Source organism: Achroia grisella, unplaced genomic scaffold (genome assembly GCF_030625045.1).
Source record: "Achroia grisella isolate CSIRO2021 unplaced genomic scaffold, CSIRO_AGI_Agris_v1 utg821, whole genome shotgun sequence".
NCBI lineage: Eukaryota > Metazoa > Arthropoda > Insecta > Lepidoptera > Pyralidae > Achroia > Achroia grisella.
In genome coordinates, this window is record NW_026713035.1 from 3018260 (window position 1) to 3036710 (window position 18451).

Sequence of the window (18451 nt, forward strand, 5' to 3'; positions counted from 1 at the left end):
ATCTGGTAAAAATATCAAAATATCCAAACCACTGATAATAATGTTACTTTGTAATCCCCACTTCAATCTTTGTAATACGTCATCTTTGTACTTACATTACTATAGCAAAAATGTGAATAATATTATTAAATTGCATATTGTGAGTATTGCATCGTAATCTAAATATAAACCTTTACACTAGATAAAGTTTAACAAGCGATAATAACGTTAACACTTCAACGTGTCGGCTAATTAGCTGAACACTCGAACAACTCATTAACTAGTGCACGGAACCGTTAATATCAACATATCAGTATTGGTTTTGGACGGATGTATAGTTTTGACACTTATCCATATGTTATCTTAATGTAAATAGATATTCCCAGTTTTACTCTGTTACAGCACAGTGATTATCATACGCAATAATGAGGCATACATGTAAATCAATGAATTTCCTGGACATATAATAAATATGATTTATCTGAACAAATATTGAGATTCTAAATTTAAAATTATATTAAAGATCTCAATTAATGTGTCTATTTATATTTATTATTTGAATTTGGAATTAAAAACGAATTACGTCGTCAATAATATGAATTATATTGCCTACGAGTTCAAAAACTGTACGTCATATATTGAGTCATAGTGAAAAAACAGGAAATTTAACACTGTAACGTTTCAAATTCAATTGTAAAATTCACTAATATTAAGATCACACATTTATAAATACTAATGGTCATACAGTGATCGAAATATAACTATAATAAAAAATACAAAAAGATGGATAGATGCATGGAATTTACTCTTTCGAAAAAAATAAATGTATTTTAATATATACCGTTTACAATAATACTAGCGTTTAATGTTAACACATTTTTTATAAATTTAATGTATTTTTATACATAATTAACAAAAAAAATATTATATATGCGGCGTTTCTATATAAACTATAAATGTTTTTTTTTATAGAATTTAATTTTTTTATAATAATTAAAAAATTTTTTTGCACCCCGTCTCTATATAATATTATAAATGGCGAAATTTTAAATTTCCAACTTCGACATTTTTGACATTGACAGTTTTTGAATATAATATTATATTGAAGTAGTTTTAATAATTCAAAGCAATATTTCAAATGAATAATATCTAGAAACTTTTTAGCATTGTGTGACTCCATTAAATTAATTATGCCAGTCAAGAACCCAGTAACTTTTCTATGGAATATAAAACTTACCTAAAAATATATTTATTCATTCATTTCATGAATGAAGGAACGCTTATGACAGAGATTTTAATACTGTATTGTATTATATATATATAATACCCATAGATACCTAAGAAATTCTATCTATTCCCGACTACGTAGAGTGTAGAGCATTTACAATGAGCAAAAAAAACAGATAGAATTAAATTGAATACATTTTTGTAAACACATACTTACAATACATAAAAAAACACTCAGCGCAAAACAAACGAACGTAGTCATGAATACAAATGTAAGGATTTAATATAATAAAAAGTAATTACAGAAAAAGAATAATTCCATTTTTACAAAAGTCAATTGAATTTCCCTAACAGTAAATAGAAGGGCTCTCAATTTGATTATATATTTTTATGTGTATAATACTATACATAATAAAATAAAATGACTGCTATCCTGGATCTATCTGTGCACCAATAATTAATCTATTTAGTTGTATTGTTAAAGCGTTATTGAATAACACTTTTTTTTCTTTCTTTCTTTCAAAAACTGCATAAACTCTACATTTACATATTATTCTAATAATTATGTACGACGTGTTAAGAGAACATTTATATAATCTCCGACATAATAATCGCAACATTTGACCATATTTTGCTGGGTTTATATTAATTCTACGTAGTAAGGAGACAAACAGCCGTCTTTCTGTTTTTTTGAGTTATCAGTGTTTCCTTTATCAGCCAGAAATATAAATTAACAGAAAGTTTTTTGTAAAATCCAGATTTGAATTCTCGACCTTTTAAACGTAAGTCGGAGTAGTAAACTACTAGGCCATGATGTTGACTATGCTACACGATATCTTCAAAGGAACACACAGGAAGACCCTATTAGATGGGGTTCTTTGTTGAATTTAAAGCGATGTTGGAGGAATACTAATTTTAGCGGAAGTGAAGAAATCTTTTCTTTTTAAATGAAATTTGTAATTGAAGCGTCTGCATTTTAAATTATTTATCTATATTTCATATATTATATAAAATAGTTACTTCTTATATGCTATTCTGAATCGAAACGACATAATGTATTTGTAAAATAAAATCTGAAATTTTGGCATTCATATTTTAAATTAATTAACAACACAGCATAAACAAAATACTGGCTTTCTAATTACTAATTCTATTCGAAACGAAGTTTAATATTATAAATACATTTTAAAATAACGGACGGCGTGGCCGTTTCAAATTAATTACCTACATAGCAAAAATAAGCTTTATAAAATCCGCTTCAAATTGTTAATCCTACGCTTGTCGTCTTTCGAGAAAGCTTTTGTGTTATTTAATGCACTCAAAGCAAGTTTTAAAAGCATTGAATTTTCTAATACACGACTGAAATACTTGCGATGCAAGCAAAGGGCGACGGATATTTTTCAGTCGTGCTATGAATATCTAATTAAAAAGAGACCTTATATTTTGCAGCTACTTGTTTACAGTAAATATTATTAAAGCTTAATATAATACGTATGGAAAAATATTTCTTTTAACAAAAAAGAAACAAGCAATGTTTTATGGATGATAGATTCATTTAATTTATACTCTGTATTGCACCAAATATACAAAATAATTAAAACAGTAAATATATATTATCTGATACAAAAGACGGTATTATAGCTAAGCAATTTCTTCGAGACTACCTTTGCCATAGAGACTACATTTACCATAAGCTGACGGCCCATTTGATGGTAATTGGTAAAAGTCAACTATATATATGAACAGCACTACGGACATCATGTTATCATATTACAACGTGTAGCCATTCCATAAGACTATGATATCATGTTCTTTATCCTGTAATTTTACTGCCTAATCTGATCTTTAAACCAAAATACAGCTAACACAGCAAGCTACTCGTAAGATTGGTGGTTCAAATGGATAAGACTGATGTAATATTAATAATAATAATAATCTCAGGAGAATTCACACAGCGCCATCTAAACCCAAGTTAAACTAGCTAAAACTTGTGTTGTGAGTACTAGATAACTGATATAAATGATGCATTTCTTTTCGTAAATAAATACATATTATACATAGAAAACACCCAGGCCGATACAAACAATCATACTCATGAACACAAATGTTTGTGCCGTGCGAAGTATCGAACCCGCGACCATCGGAAATAAGGCAGTGTATTTAACCACCGGATCACCGAGGCCGTAATCCGTAGGCTGTGATATAGCTATATAGATGACTTATTGCAAAGTTGAGGTAGACTTTGACTTGAAATGCAACTGGCTTTTTAACTGGAATACTAATGTAGTCGATTTTAAGTAGCAACCGTCGCCTATAATATCCCTTGACAACTCATACAACGGCATCTAGACTCTAGCTTGTTATAGCTTAATACCTATAACACAAGCTCTCTAATGAGAACTGATATAAATGCTTAAGTATGTATTTTTTGTGTTTATATACTATGCGAGGAACTGAACATACGACCATTAAAAGTAAAGCGGTGTGCTAAACCGCTAGACCACCGAGCCTATTAAAAAATCAATTATGTGATGTTATCACATGATGTTCATAAATAAAAAAAATATAAAAGACAAAGGAATACATTCATACATACATAACTAGATGACGTTTATCTCAGCCGAATACATTTGATATGAGATTAAAGTTTCACCACGAAACCTTTGAGGAATGAAATATTTGTTGAAACTATCATTACTTGTCCAACAATACGTTTGAAAGGGTCTACTTACGGAAGTGTCTGCATTCCCATGTTGAAACGGAAATAACACAGTAATTTCATATGGTTATATATCGATCTGCAGAAAGTAAATAACAATTTTGTTTTTTAAGTATTCAAAGTGTTATATTTGTTTTAAAATAAATAATTGAATAAAAGTGGAGGATATATTATATATTATATATAGTGTCTATAATATATATATCCTACGGTATGTATGCTAATGAAAAGCGGTTTCAAAAAAATTAAATTACAAACAGCCTGATTATTTCTGGTCTGTGTTGTAATCCACTCTAGGGTTTTTCTTGGTAGTTTTTATCTTTAATTGACAGGAGTGAAAATATTTTATTAGTAAAACCACAGATAATATACTGTTACTTAGTTTGTACTAAACACTAAATGCTAACAGTGTAATAGAAATTACTAGAACTAAATTCAAATGCGAAGGTCGCCAGTCCTATTTCGTACCGCTGCAACTGTCATTTATCGAGTCAAAGAACATTCTAGCTAAAACGTAGTCTACAATGCAATTCACAATTTTGCCACAAAGGACCATCCAAAAGGCCGAGCGACGTTAGAACGACGTAGGATGATTGTACACGCTGTAATTTCCTCCGAAGCCTTATCTGTCATTGTTACGTAAGTACAGGCGAGGCAGATACCACTCTACTCAACTGTACAATTATATAACTATCACAAAAACAAATAATATTCAGCTATACAATTATATAAATTTATAGACTGTTATATAAATAAATGATAATAATAACGAATGAAAAACGTTTAAAAAGAATTTATAATTGGACTAGTAAATTTAAAAAATATTTATGTAAATATGAGACGGTTTATCTATTCATAATTGAAGTCACGTGACTGGTTTATTTTGTTACTTAAGCAAAGGTTTATTAAAATCATATGAACTTTGCTATTTGGCGGTTTCTATTCACATACGCATTATTATTGCTAAATAGCAATCTAGTATCACTGCTTTCCAAAGGTTGACTGAGGAGAGAATGCTACAACACTAAATACAAAACTTTAAAAAAAAGTAAATTTTTAAGGTTTAACAAAACCTTAAAAATTTAAAGTTAATCAACATTTTTTTGAAAGAGCAATACCCAAGCTTAAACCTGTAACCTGTTGCGAAAAATTGCAATCTAGGCTAAGAAGAATGTATACGTGTGACAAAAATACAAATACAGATAATTTCCTACAGTTTCCATGTGGTGCATGACTGTAAAATACACATTTTATGCTTGACCAAGTGATAGAAATAACAAAATGCAATCAAGGCATTAAGAAGAATTTATAAGTGTGACAAAAGTACAAATGTAGACAATTTCCTACAGTTTCCTTCCGGTGCATGATAGTAAAATACACATTTTATGCCTGACCAAGTGATAGAAATAACAATTTATACATCCTATTTACTGTAAATGAAAAACAATAACGTTTGTAGAGCGACTTTACGAGTTTCCTTATATTAAACTAAAGGAAACTTCGCTCGTACAAAGTTAATCCAGCGACGTTATCAGCCGAGTCTGAATTCTCCTAATATAGTGAAATAGACGGACATGTCTCACATATTGTGTATAGAATACGGTCAAGTACTTTAATATGTGTGTCAGATGAGGTAAATATTTCCTTTATTACATTGAGGGGTCGGACAAATGTGTCTACACTTTAAATACTTCTATATTTACGTTCAATAAATAACAGACATATATGTATATGTATATGTATAATTTGTCTATTATATCTGTGGAGTGAGAGGTAACAAGGGTATTGTGAGGAAAAATACGGAGACAATTAAAACGTAACCAATACGTCAGCGATATATGATAGATTATTACAAAAAAGAATATGTCAAAAAATATGGATATAAAACATAAAATTATTATATAAATTCCATCAAGGAGTTCGCTTCAGTTTGAATATTTTACTTTGAGGACATTTATTTTTACTTTCACTTTTAAATTACAATTTAAATATGTTATAAATAACATTCCGTAAGTGCGAGCAAAAAAATACAATATTAAAACAAACAAAGAAACGATTATATTATTTATGTATTAGGTTGCCTTGTATTATTGTTGTTCATTTTATTAGAGTCATTAAAGTCTATTTTTAAATTACTAATAATTATGTAATCAGGTTATTAAATTCTCAGATTTATTGCTGGAATGAAGAACGGAGTGAGAGCTAGCCACCCCTCCTTTAAAACATAAATTAAAGACATTACAATTTAACTGACTTTTTAAATAATAAAATTGTCGAAATTTATTTTTGCCTGTTAGTCTTATTTTATATGTACTTATATTGTTAATTTTATATTATTACGACATTGTTGTTATTTGTTTTGTTATATCAATATATATACTTAATATGTTGACTTTTAAATTCAATCATTTTTAAGCATTTAAGTACTTTATGCTATCTCAGTCCTCAGGAATGGTAACTCATGATAGGTACCATTCCTAGTAGCAAGAGCATCAGAAATTAATTTAAGAAAAGAAAGAATTAGGTGAAATCTATGATTCTTTTTCTAATTAATAGGAAAACGGACAATGAAACGTTGCTTCTATATTATACATTTATAGCACCACGAATATTACATCGTCATGTATCATAGGAGATACCGGCGTTGCTATTCCGTAGGACTAAAATGTTACGCCTCTTACTCTATAATTTCACTGCCTTTAACCAACATACCTTTACAAAGCAAATTTCTTATAGGCTGAAATACGTTAGACTGGGTACCCACAAAGATATGTACAATGCCTACTTCACTCAAGATATAGTTTTAATTGCATCAGTGGCTACACTTGTAATATTTCTATCAATACTCGAGTCCCTTCTATTAGTACCTCTCCAAATAACATAGATTTAAGTTCAGTGTAAAGTTAGTCCACGTTACGAATCCGCGTCAAATGTAGGCGTTACTCAAAAGCCATATAGTACAGTGTCTAATAAACTTATTAATGCATAATAATTAGTACAATTATTCCACCTGTATACTCACTACCTAGATACTACAATAAACAAATAAATTATGTAGCGACACCTCATCACATCATATATAACGCAACAGTGATGAGGTGATAACCATCGCGCTAGACATCAAACATGATCTTTAACATAACTTGACACTTCCTTTTCAACTTACTTTAAATACTGTATCTATGTTTACTGTAAAGACATTATTTTACTTTACAGTTTTCATTTTTCATTCGGAGGATGAGCGTAACTGGGTGACATTTCCCCATAGCCAAGTTTCCAAAATAAGATTAAAACTTGGAGGATTTAAGAGTACTCGTAAATATGCTACAGCAATACAATTTTCTTTTCACTGGAACGTATATAAAAAGTATTACATTTTTTATTTATTTATTATGCAGATGCCAGTATGCAACTGGCATACTTTAGAAAAAGTAATTAGCAATATTTTCTTATTCTAAAATGTAACACATTAAATAAAAGGATGATGTGCAGAAGCACAATACTTGGATTTAAATTTTTCACAACAAATACGTTTTTTTTAATCTTATTGTTTTAGGGTGTTATTTCCATTTTTGGTATGTAAGTCATAAGATAAATAAAAACAAAATACATATTTAGACAAAAGGAAACTAAACAATACGAAAAAAGTAATGTAAGTAAATTAAAGAAATATGTTGTTTTATTCTTCAGAAATATTGTTTTATTTTTATTATTAGAAAACTTATAATTTAAAATTCGTCTAAAATCGATATCATTGTTACACCACTATAGCTGGTAACATTATTTGAAAATTTACATCTGTCAAATAATTATATATAACTAATTTGATAGGTGTAAATTTTCTCGTAGACTACTACGAGATTAAAATAGACATACATACAGATAATATACTTTTCATACAGTGAAAGAATTATTCAAACTGATGCAATTGTTCCTGAGTTTTCCTTTCTAATACAAACACCCACTCTCTCTCTAGTTATTATGTTAATATATGTAGACAATATTGTAGAACATATACCTAATATACGTCGATCAACACCAATTTCATTTCATAATTTCCGCTACAATATTGCCTAAAACGAAATCAATAATTGTCAACGTGTCACTCCGTCAATCGTAGGTACTTATGATGACCCTCTCAAAATTCTTTATAAATCAGTAGTTTATTTTTTCTTAATTAAATATGAGCAGCTGTAAAATAATATTTATAATTAAGTACTAACTAATCTTTGTTTGCCTTATGGTTGACTGGGAGAAAATGCCTTATAGTGTTAAGTCCGTCATATGTACCTTTATCTTTGTATTTGTGCATTAAGTTTGAATAAATATAATAAATGAAAATAATTATTTCAGTCATAATTTAAGAGCCGCGCTCTTATCGGTGGAGCTCTTGCCGTTTCCCATGATCTTCCATCAATCTCTTTAGTTGTTGATACGACACGACTCTTTATCAGTATCACGTATCACGATTGTATAACTTTAATAATATATATAACTTTAATAATTAAATTGTATAACAGTATCACGATTTTAATTGTCCTTTAAAGACAGATAAAAAAAATAAAAAATCCATTGGTGTCTTTATTAATAGTCAAGTAGTGTCTAAAGAAATAATGATCCCATGCTATAAAACAAAAGAGTACCTATGACGTTAAAACACAACCGCTTATATTTCTAGCGTTGTTTTCAGTATTTATAAATTTGAATGACGATGATGAATGGCGATCATATATACACTACTATTACGTAATATAACAAAACCCGTAAACCAAAATCTGTAAGATTTTAAATTATAATTAGAGATAACATAATATTACATAGTTATGACTAAAGAAATTAAGTTCTACATAATACTTATGCTATTTAGTAGATGGCGCTGAAACTTAATTTTCTTCTTTATATAAATTCTCTTTTTGAGACTCTTTCTAACAAAATAGTACAATGACTTTAAGCAAAGGAGTTCTAAACGATATTTTTGAAATTGGAATTTCTTGGACGTTACATAGACATTCTCATTCCGGTTATTGTGCTTTTGCTTTTTTGACGCACATCAAAATACAGATTTTGTAAATGCCTAAACAATAAATTCATATTTTAGCACATTAAACACAAAATTTGTTTTATTAGAATATTATTCTTGTTTAATTATAATGTTACAATATTGATTAATTTCAGGACAAGACTTAAAGTCGAAAAAGAAAAATCTTTTTTAAATTATTGTCTCTTATAAACTCAAGTGTTTATCAAAGATTAATGAATACCCGGCAGACTTTTTTATACTGTGATTAAGTATTTTTTAAATAAATAGGGACTGACGATTTATTGTGATGGTATGCATATATGGTATGGCATGATATCTGTTTATGGGAAAATTATACCGAAATGACTACAGAATACTACAGCACTACTCATTTTTTACAACCTTTGTATCTAGTGTCGGATATTTCAGTGAATATTCTGTGATTTAGCTTCTGGGATGTGAGAATAATGTCCCGACAATGATACCAGCAGTGTAACTAGATGGCGCTGGGACAAATATACATGGCGCTAACGTTTCGTTTTGCTTCAACATATGACTTCATCGTACAGTATTGACTTTTTACCAACCAATTATAGCGAAAATTGATGCAGCATTTAAAAATATTTTTGCAATGTAAATTGGCCTTTTTTTTTTAACAATTTACATTTTATAATATACAAATCCTCTGCACATATTTAACAATTTTCTATAAATTGTTGGATTAATATCACGCATATAGTCCATACATTCTATCGGCCACAATATTATTTAATTACTATGTCTAATAAAGTATTGTCAAACTGAGTATCCTTACTATCCAGTTATTATGTGATAGTAAGAAGTTCTTGTTTAATAGCTTGCTTAAAGAATTGCTTCATAACACTAATAATAGATATAAAGATAAACTTGCTGTTTCTAAGAATTGTTTACAAGAAGTCAATGAGTCTCTTGTGTGAATTGATATAAAAAAATACATAAAGATACTAAAGGATAATTATAATTACCTTTAAATAAATTTAAGACACTTATTAAGCCATATTTATTGTGCAAAAGCCTACTTACTAAACGATTACTTCAGTGGCAGTACATGGTAGTAATTGCACAGGATTTTCATTTAACGTTAGACAGACGCCTATATAATTAAACAATGTAACTAAAATAGTTTTAAAAAAAGAAATTCAGTTGAGTTTTAAATTTCTTGACTGAGCTGATTAAGATGATGATGATGATGACATTTATGAATTTAATGCATAAACACATAAAATAGTTTCTTTAATTTCGTCTAAGTTTTTAAGACAGTTAAAGCGCAGAGAAAGTCTAAAGGAGTAGGTACAATATTTTTACTTTACGTATTAAAATTACACCAATAACAAATTCGCCGGTTTAATATCTAAGATCGTTCAAAGCGCAGAGAACCTTGCAGATCAGCTTATCGATCATAACCCTAACAGATGCAGTGTCGAACAAAGTGCCTCCATCAGCAACCTCTGATATGGAACGGAGATAATGCCCAGTGCCTTAGCCCGCAGATGATTTATCTACCCCTAATGCATCTTCCTTTGTAACAATAACATTTCAACCATTATACATAAAACGTCTAATAGCAAAAATTTGAATTTGTAGTTCAGTTAAGGGTGCCCTTATTTCAGCAATTTGACATATTTTAGATATGTGTCATCTTTTTTACCCGAGTTTTATTTATTTAATATAAAGTGAGAAAAGACTCTTAAATAGTTCAAATAAATTCGTAAAAATTTTCAAAATATCGAAGTTCGTATAAATATTATTTTTTCAAAATTTCCCATCAACCTATTACGATACATAAGTTTGTTATTGTTTAATAAAAACCACTGCTTGCACCTACATTTTTATATTACCTACATCAAATTCATTTTAAACAAGTACCTAAATTAAAAATAAAATATATCTTAAATATACGTATCAGAATAAAATTGTATAGATTACGTAAACTTTAAAACTTAATATAATTATGTAACTTTACTAAAATTAAATATAATTATATTATTTATTAGTAATTTTTTTTGTAACTTTGGTAATATATTTTTCCGATAAATTATTTATTGGGTTAATTTTCAGTCCCTTTTCAAAAATATAAAACTATCTTAGCGAATGATCTTAAAACTTTCAAAAATGGCTGACGTAGATCGTACTTTTTACCTACATATACATAAGTACAAAATACTTAGAGCAGTGCAAGCAGCAATGCCTCATTTACAAAATTTGTTATCAACCTTCGTGACATTAAATATTAACTACCTACGTTGGTGATCACAATACTTAAATTCCTCAACATTTCGCTTTTGAGTACAACTTTGAATTTGGTTCATTGTCGGTGATTGATCACATCACCAGACACCGGATTGTATAAATTGATAATATAAGTTTATTCCTATGAGGCAGATATGAATTCACGACCTCTGTAGTCTACAACTTCGTGTAAACCACTAAGCTACGTAGCTCTGAAAAACTTTGTTATTATATTTGCAAAGTCACTTCTTGTGGACACAAATTAATTCCCAACAAAATAATCGCGATATGTGTACCTACTTTATTTTCTTTCAATTGAAATATTGAATACAAACGAAAGTTGGATTTTTTATAATTTGCTGTCGTACCTCAAGCCTATGAATACATTTGGTATTGTGAAAACTCGTTACAATATTGAAAATAGACTGGAATCGCCCCAATGTTGAAGGGATCTGTCAAAAGAATACATTTTTCAGATACCCCTTTTCCGATTGATAACTAGTAGCCCCGGTTTTGCCCGGGTGTTCATAACTTTGTGAGTTTTGTATATATTAACATATGTTACACTGGAATGGAACTCATAAATTTTAGTGATAGAATTTTTGAAATCGGTGAAGCGGTTCCTAATTTTACAATCCTTATAACAAAATCTGTTCTCTACTCTTTTAATGTTAGATATTATTAGTCATTATAAATACAAGTACGTGAACATTGTCATGTTGGTTGAACCTATTTATCATTGCTGAATGAAATTGACATAGTACACATTATGTAACTGTTGTATTAAAATGCAGTAATTGAGACATACTTTTAATATATTACGAAAATAGTGACAAAGTTTCGTGTTTTCTACAATGTCAATCCACAGCTAGATGATTAATAAATACAACGTACTTGTAAAAAGTATCAACTATAGGTACCATAGTAACAATAAATAAATAGAAGAGCAATCGATCCCTACTGTACGCGTTTTATTCAGAATAACAATATCTTACTTAAGTTAAAAATAACTTAATTAAAAATAAGGTCATTAGTTCAATTTATGAATTTTTGAAATATTATATACACTAAATGTTACTAGAAGATCATTACCATATGGTAATAATCTTCAGAATAACAATAAGTCATTTTTTTATATATATAATTTTGTATTATAGGCTAAATTTACAATATTATATATATATATATTGTGAAAGCCTGTTTTAAATTTATTAATAATGTATATAGTCATCCTTAGTTTTCCTTTAATAAATATACAAATTTATTTTCATGACCTCATAAATACATAGTGTTTATTTTTTTAAATATTTAAAGTACAGCAACGGCAGCTATGAGAAATAATGATATGATTGTTGTTAAACACTTTACGAAACATAAGATATTACACTTAATATTGTACTTCAAATTATGAATTTTTAATTGTAGCAATTTCTGTTTGTTTCTCTCATAATATCTTTCTAACTACATACAATCTGTAATTTGTATAATTTTACAAGTTTTGTTTATTCTGAGCGTAGGTAGAGTACAAAGATATTACCCGAAATTTTTTTATACAAATATCAACGTAACAAATTATTATTTGAATAATAGAGTAAAAACCAAAATTTCATTTGTTTTTTAGTTCATTTAATCTTTTTGCTATATAAGTTATTTTTGTATTATTTTAATCAAAAGCTTACTACCTATGTATATTTTTTAAGTAACAGGACATTGTTAATTTATAGTTGGTTTGAAACATATGTATATACCTACATATATATGAAAACACTACTATGCTCCACGATGTTTCTTCTGGAAACCGTCGCGTCATTTCCTGGTTAATTCGGTACGGTACGAGCTAACTGACCTGACTTCGTGCTCATTCTATTATACTCGACTGATGCCCCACCAGCGTATACTGCAGGCAGGTGCACCATTCCATGATTACCCATTAAATAATGCTCGTAAATAGACTGTCAATTTTGGGAGAGACAGTGGATTATTAGTAATGTGGACTAATGAACCTATTGTCAGCAATGTACCATGTCAGGTTGATCTCCACGCGGTTCCCCCTGGAAATCATGGTGATAAATTCCTGGTTTAGCTGACCTCATTCTCATCCTATCATCCTCCATTGGTGCTCGGCCAGCGTATATGTTAGCGCAGTAGGGGGTATCATCCATTAAAAAACCTTATTTCTCACTTATAGCAACGTCAAACAGAATGTCGTCCTCGTGAATTTGTCACGGTACGCTAACTGACCTGACCTCATTCTCATCCTATCGTCCTCCACTGGTGCCCCGCCAGCGTAAACCGTTAGTGCAGACATGTGTACCATTCCATTATCAATAAAAAAATAGTCTATCAACTAATATAGACTAGTGTTCTTAATTCAATTCTTTCCTTTCGCGCCGACGCGTTGCTCCTAAAAATGTATCTATATATTACTTATTGTTTATCCATACCAAAATTATAGCTGCAAAAGCATCTCTATCGGTCTATTTGTTACCATTTTAAGACTAGGCATAAACAGGTCTTAAAGAAATTTGACTTTGAGTTTCATGATTGTGAGATTCTTTATTTCAATAAACTTTGAGGTTTATTTCTTTTGTAAAAGTTAGCTTATTTCCGTCATAGTAGAATAAATTTTTAATTAAAATTGTATGTAATGTTAGACATAAGTTGTTAATGTAGACGTTAGTTAAGGTTCTTGTCAGTTCTTCTCAATTGAATCTGTATACTGTACTGGATTTTAAATTTGATTAGTCTATATTCCGTAGTTATATCGTGAAAGGCAACAAACAGACAGATAAAAATATTCGCATTCATAATATTAATACAAATAAAAAGATCCATCACATAGAATAACCAAATTGATAAACGAGTTGAGAAACTTGTTAAGTTTGGTCTAAACTCTTACCTTGGTCTGGCAGCTTGAGTATACAGACGATCCAGCTCCTGCAGCATGCGGAGAGCGTCTGCCATGTCATGAGGACCTTCCTCCCTAGCTTCCACCAGGCAGATTACAGCCAGGACGACGGCAACGGCAACAGCGATCCTCTTGCTCATCATTTTGGAGTCTAATAGTAATGAAAATAATATTAATTGTAACATAGCTGATAAATGTAAATAGAAATATAATTTTTATACAAAGGAACTTATTGTAAACATTTTCGTATTATCATATTTTTTTTTGTTTTACATCTCTTTCGGAATTTATATTCAGTCAGAATGCATGAGTAAAAGGCGTGGCTGAAATTCTCTTTAAAAAAACTTTCTTCGGCCCAGCTAAACGGCCCAGGTAAACGGTAAACGTTACCTAGCATTACGACACCATTACCCCTGTATCATTGGGTATCATTCATACGTTGCTATTTCAGAAGACTAAGATGTCTGTAATTTCATTGCCATATCTTACCCTTAAATGTAATATACAGATATAATAATTCGCCGACCTCGGTGGTCTAGCGGTCTAGCACACCGCTTTTCGTCCGATGGTCGCGGGTTCGATTCCTCGCACGTGCAAATATTTGTATTCATGAGTATGATTGTTTGTGTCGGTCTGGGTGTTTTCTATGTATTATATGTATGTATCTACGAAAAAAAATCTATGTATTTGTATCAGTTATCTATGGGTACTAGACCCATAACACAAGCTTTAACTAGCTTAACTTAGGTCTAGTGGCGCTGTGTGAATTGTCAAAAAAAAAAAAAATTGTACCCTACGGGGTATTACATGTCCTTATTATTTTTTTTTATTAATAATATCTATAATGTACCATGTGAGAAGCAATTATTAATTAAACCGGTACATATTTACCAAAGAAAACTGAATGGCGACTGAATAGGTTACGCAGACGAGTTTTACAATTTAAACCTCCAAGTTTATCACCAACGGTAATCATTACCACACGTGAACAGTCGGCTTATATGCCATTTCAAGTCCTTTTAAAATACACATATTAACATATGTTTTATTAATGTCTCTAAAGTTTTAACCTGAACGTTTGCAATGAAAATAATTTAATTATTTTTCTCCACTTAACATTGACCTATCCAAACCGCTCCCTTTGACAGGGGTGAAGCCCTAAATGAACTAATTAGACGAGAGGACATTTCATTATCTTCCTATGAGCGCTTTTGAAGCGAAATTAATGCCATTTTTATTTAAATGCCCAGCGGTTGAAGTCTTAGAAATTTGAAATATTCCGAAAATAATAGGTAATGTCCAGGAATGCGCTGTCTTTGTCTTTAAGAGAGGTCATGAACTTATATTTTTGATTGTAGTCATTGTCTTAATACTTTTTTAGCAAATTCAAAGAAATAAAAAAATCTATTTATAAAAATAAAAGTAAAAAAATATAATATAACTAAAACAGCAATCAAGTTAATGACCCACCTGAAATACAGTAACTGAACTCCAAAATGAGAATGAAATCCGATTCGCAAGTCTACAAAATACACAAGAAATATAGTCAAACTTAAAACCCTCCTCTTTAGAGTTGGTTAAAAGCAATATGCTATAATATTTATGTGCATCTGAATACGTTTAATGGAGATGTTATGAATAAATAAACGGTTATTATCACATATCGTAATACCAGGAAAGCGTATTGTCTCCATATCCCGGTCCCGGGGGACCCCGAGGCCCCTTTCATTTGAGTTTACCTCCGGAGTATATAGGTACTCTAACATAATGTCTATGAAGGCTATAATTATACCATTACTAGTGGTTAGTGCTTTATCTTATTACCTACATGGTTACGTCTCTCTTAGATCGAGACCTCAAACTACTCTAGCGGGAATCGAAATTACGACAACCTGACCCGAGGTTAGCCTAGCGGAATCCTCAAACATAGTTGTATCCGTCACACCAACTTTAGCCTTCAGCCGCTCCATAAGTCCTACATATTCCTCCATAAGTTTCTTCGTCCGGTGTAGCTGTAAAGCCTAGCTACAGTTAACATTATTAGAGTAGATCGAAATCAAAAAATAACTACTAATACACTAACGCAAAGCCAGTAAAATAATTCTTTGAATTATCATGAACAGAGTTTAAATTTTCATTCTGCGAATTCCGCCAATTAATAGTACCAGAAAATAAGTGGTCCGATTTATCAGAATTAATCTTCATTAAAAGAGGTCTTCAAGCATTTATAATGGTAGATAACCATCTGTATAAATTGCTTAAAAAATGACTTATTTTATAAAAGGACAAAATCAGTAGATACTACAAAACAAAATCGCCCACATCTGTTCTATTATTTGTTATAATTGCAAAAACTTCTAACTTGTTTTCTATAAAGTTTTTATCTATTAACTGAGTAATTCTAGACGAAGGTTGTGTAATCTAATGTTCTACTACCAGTACGACGCAACGGCGGGTCGGCAGTTCTACATTAAAAAACGCCATTACAAATAAATATAATTTATTCAATAAAGCTAATTCAAGAAGTTTCAGTATTGTTTTAGTTTTACAATTCATATCTTACAAAGCAACACGCCACAATCAAAATTAATATTAGCATCGAATTTACTACTCTTTATTTCCTATTAGGCTATGAAGAAGCCTGAATTATTTATAGAGAAAATATTCAAATCCTGAAAAGAAGACGATATCAAAACCTAAAGTTTAAAGATATTCAATACTTTATCGATGGTTACCTAGGCACGATTTGTTTTTGTAGATCGAAGGTTGATTGAACTTGTTTTTATAAATAACTGTTGAATATTTAAAACTAAAACTTAACACTACTTCGCCAAATTTTATACAAAGTCAACTGCGTAGGTGTCTGACTATAGCACCAAGAAATTTATTTTGTAAAATGTATTCCGGTATAAAGAATTAGATATGCCAAGGATATTACTGAATCTAGAGGCATGACAAATTAGACTTCACGAATAGCTACGTCAAACAAACAATGCATCATGTCTGTAGTGCATATACATATATACAATTTACAATATGTATAGGTCTAGGGTTAAAAATAAGAACTTCGCTATGATCAAACAGATTCTACTGGCAACTTTTATGAAATTAAGTGTTATTTTGCGGAAGTCCATTGCACTACTTAAGGGGTATATATTATTTTAATTAATTCCGCAACAATTAACATTTGTGAGATCACAAATATTCAGTACGGAAATTTGACTATCGTCCTGATCTTCTGGAATGGTGATCAAATTCCGATCGTTATTGATTCTACACCGATATTGCGACACGTGTTTCGCCTCTGAACGGAGCATTAAACGGCATTGAATAGAGTTCGGATACAGCTTATACATCTAATGTTGCGTCAATACTATATTTTCAAAGCTTTCAGCAAAATAACACCTATTTTCATAAAAGTTTCCAGTAGTGTTGCGTTAATACTAGGCTTCCAAAGCCTAATATTAACACCTCACTGGGAAGGGGATTGTTAGTAATGTGGACTCCTGATCTGCTAGCAATGTACCATGTCAGGTTGACCTCCACGCGGTTACCCCTAGAAACCATCGTGATAAATTCCTGGTAAATTTGTCCCGATAGGCTAACTGATCTGATATATTTATCTTATCATCCTCCACTGGTGCCCCGCCAGCATAAACCGTTAGCGCAGGCGGGTGCACCATTCCATTATCATCCATAAAAAAAAACACAACACTAAGCGTTGTATAACATAAGTTATATCGAATATTTGTGGTCTGACACATGTTTACTCTAGCGGAATTAAATAAAATATTATAAAAAGTGATGATGAAATAGAAGATGGCAGCTTGTGCCGACGATGTCAGGAGTAAGTTAAAGGCCTACAATTTTTTTTTATACCACGTATATGGCAAACAAGCATAAGGTCCATCTGATGGTAAACGGTTACCGTAGCTAGTTAATAAAATTAATAAATTTGAGACTTATTAAAAGTTGTAAATCAATGGGCAAACAGATTTTCCGTACTGTTCCCCCATCGGCTTAATCGTCAACGTCCGCAGTTGTTTGAGTTGCAGCTACGATCAGTTTGAGTTGAGATTAAATCCGCATCTCTAGCCTATTGGCGTACGTACCTACTTTTGTTTCTATTTTTATTTCACTACTAGCTGTTACAAGCGACTTTGTCTATTGTTTTGAAATAAAAGAATATATCTATGTTTTCTACCCAGGACGATTTACGAAATGGTCTGACGAATAATCAAAATGGTTGCAGAATAATCAAATAATACTATATTCCGTGTAGGTGTTGAATCATTAAATAGTACCGACATACAGACAGACGTACTTCTTA

At 30.5% G+C, this 18451-nt stretch overlaps 1 protein-coding gene across 1 annotated transcript in view; it reads right to left on the reverse strand.

Moving 5' to 3' along the window:
• LOC131852042 (neuropeptide F-like) overlaps positions 1-18451 on the reverse strand; it is a 42650-nt gene that overhangs the window by 12438 nt on the left and 11761 nt on the right. Inside the window, exon 2 of the mRNA XM_059202622.1 lies at positions 14113-14272. Within this exon, the coding sequence (XP_059058605.1) occupies positions 14113-14264 (152 nt within the window). The 5' untranslated portion in view covers positions 14265-14272. The remainder of the gene's footprint in view (positions 1-14112; positions 14273-18451) is intronic.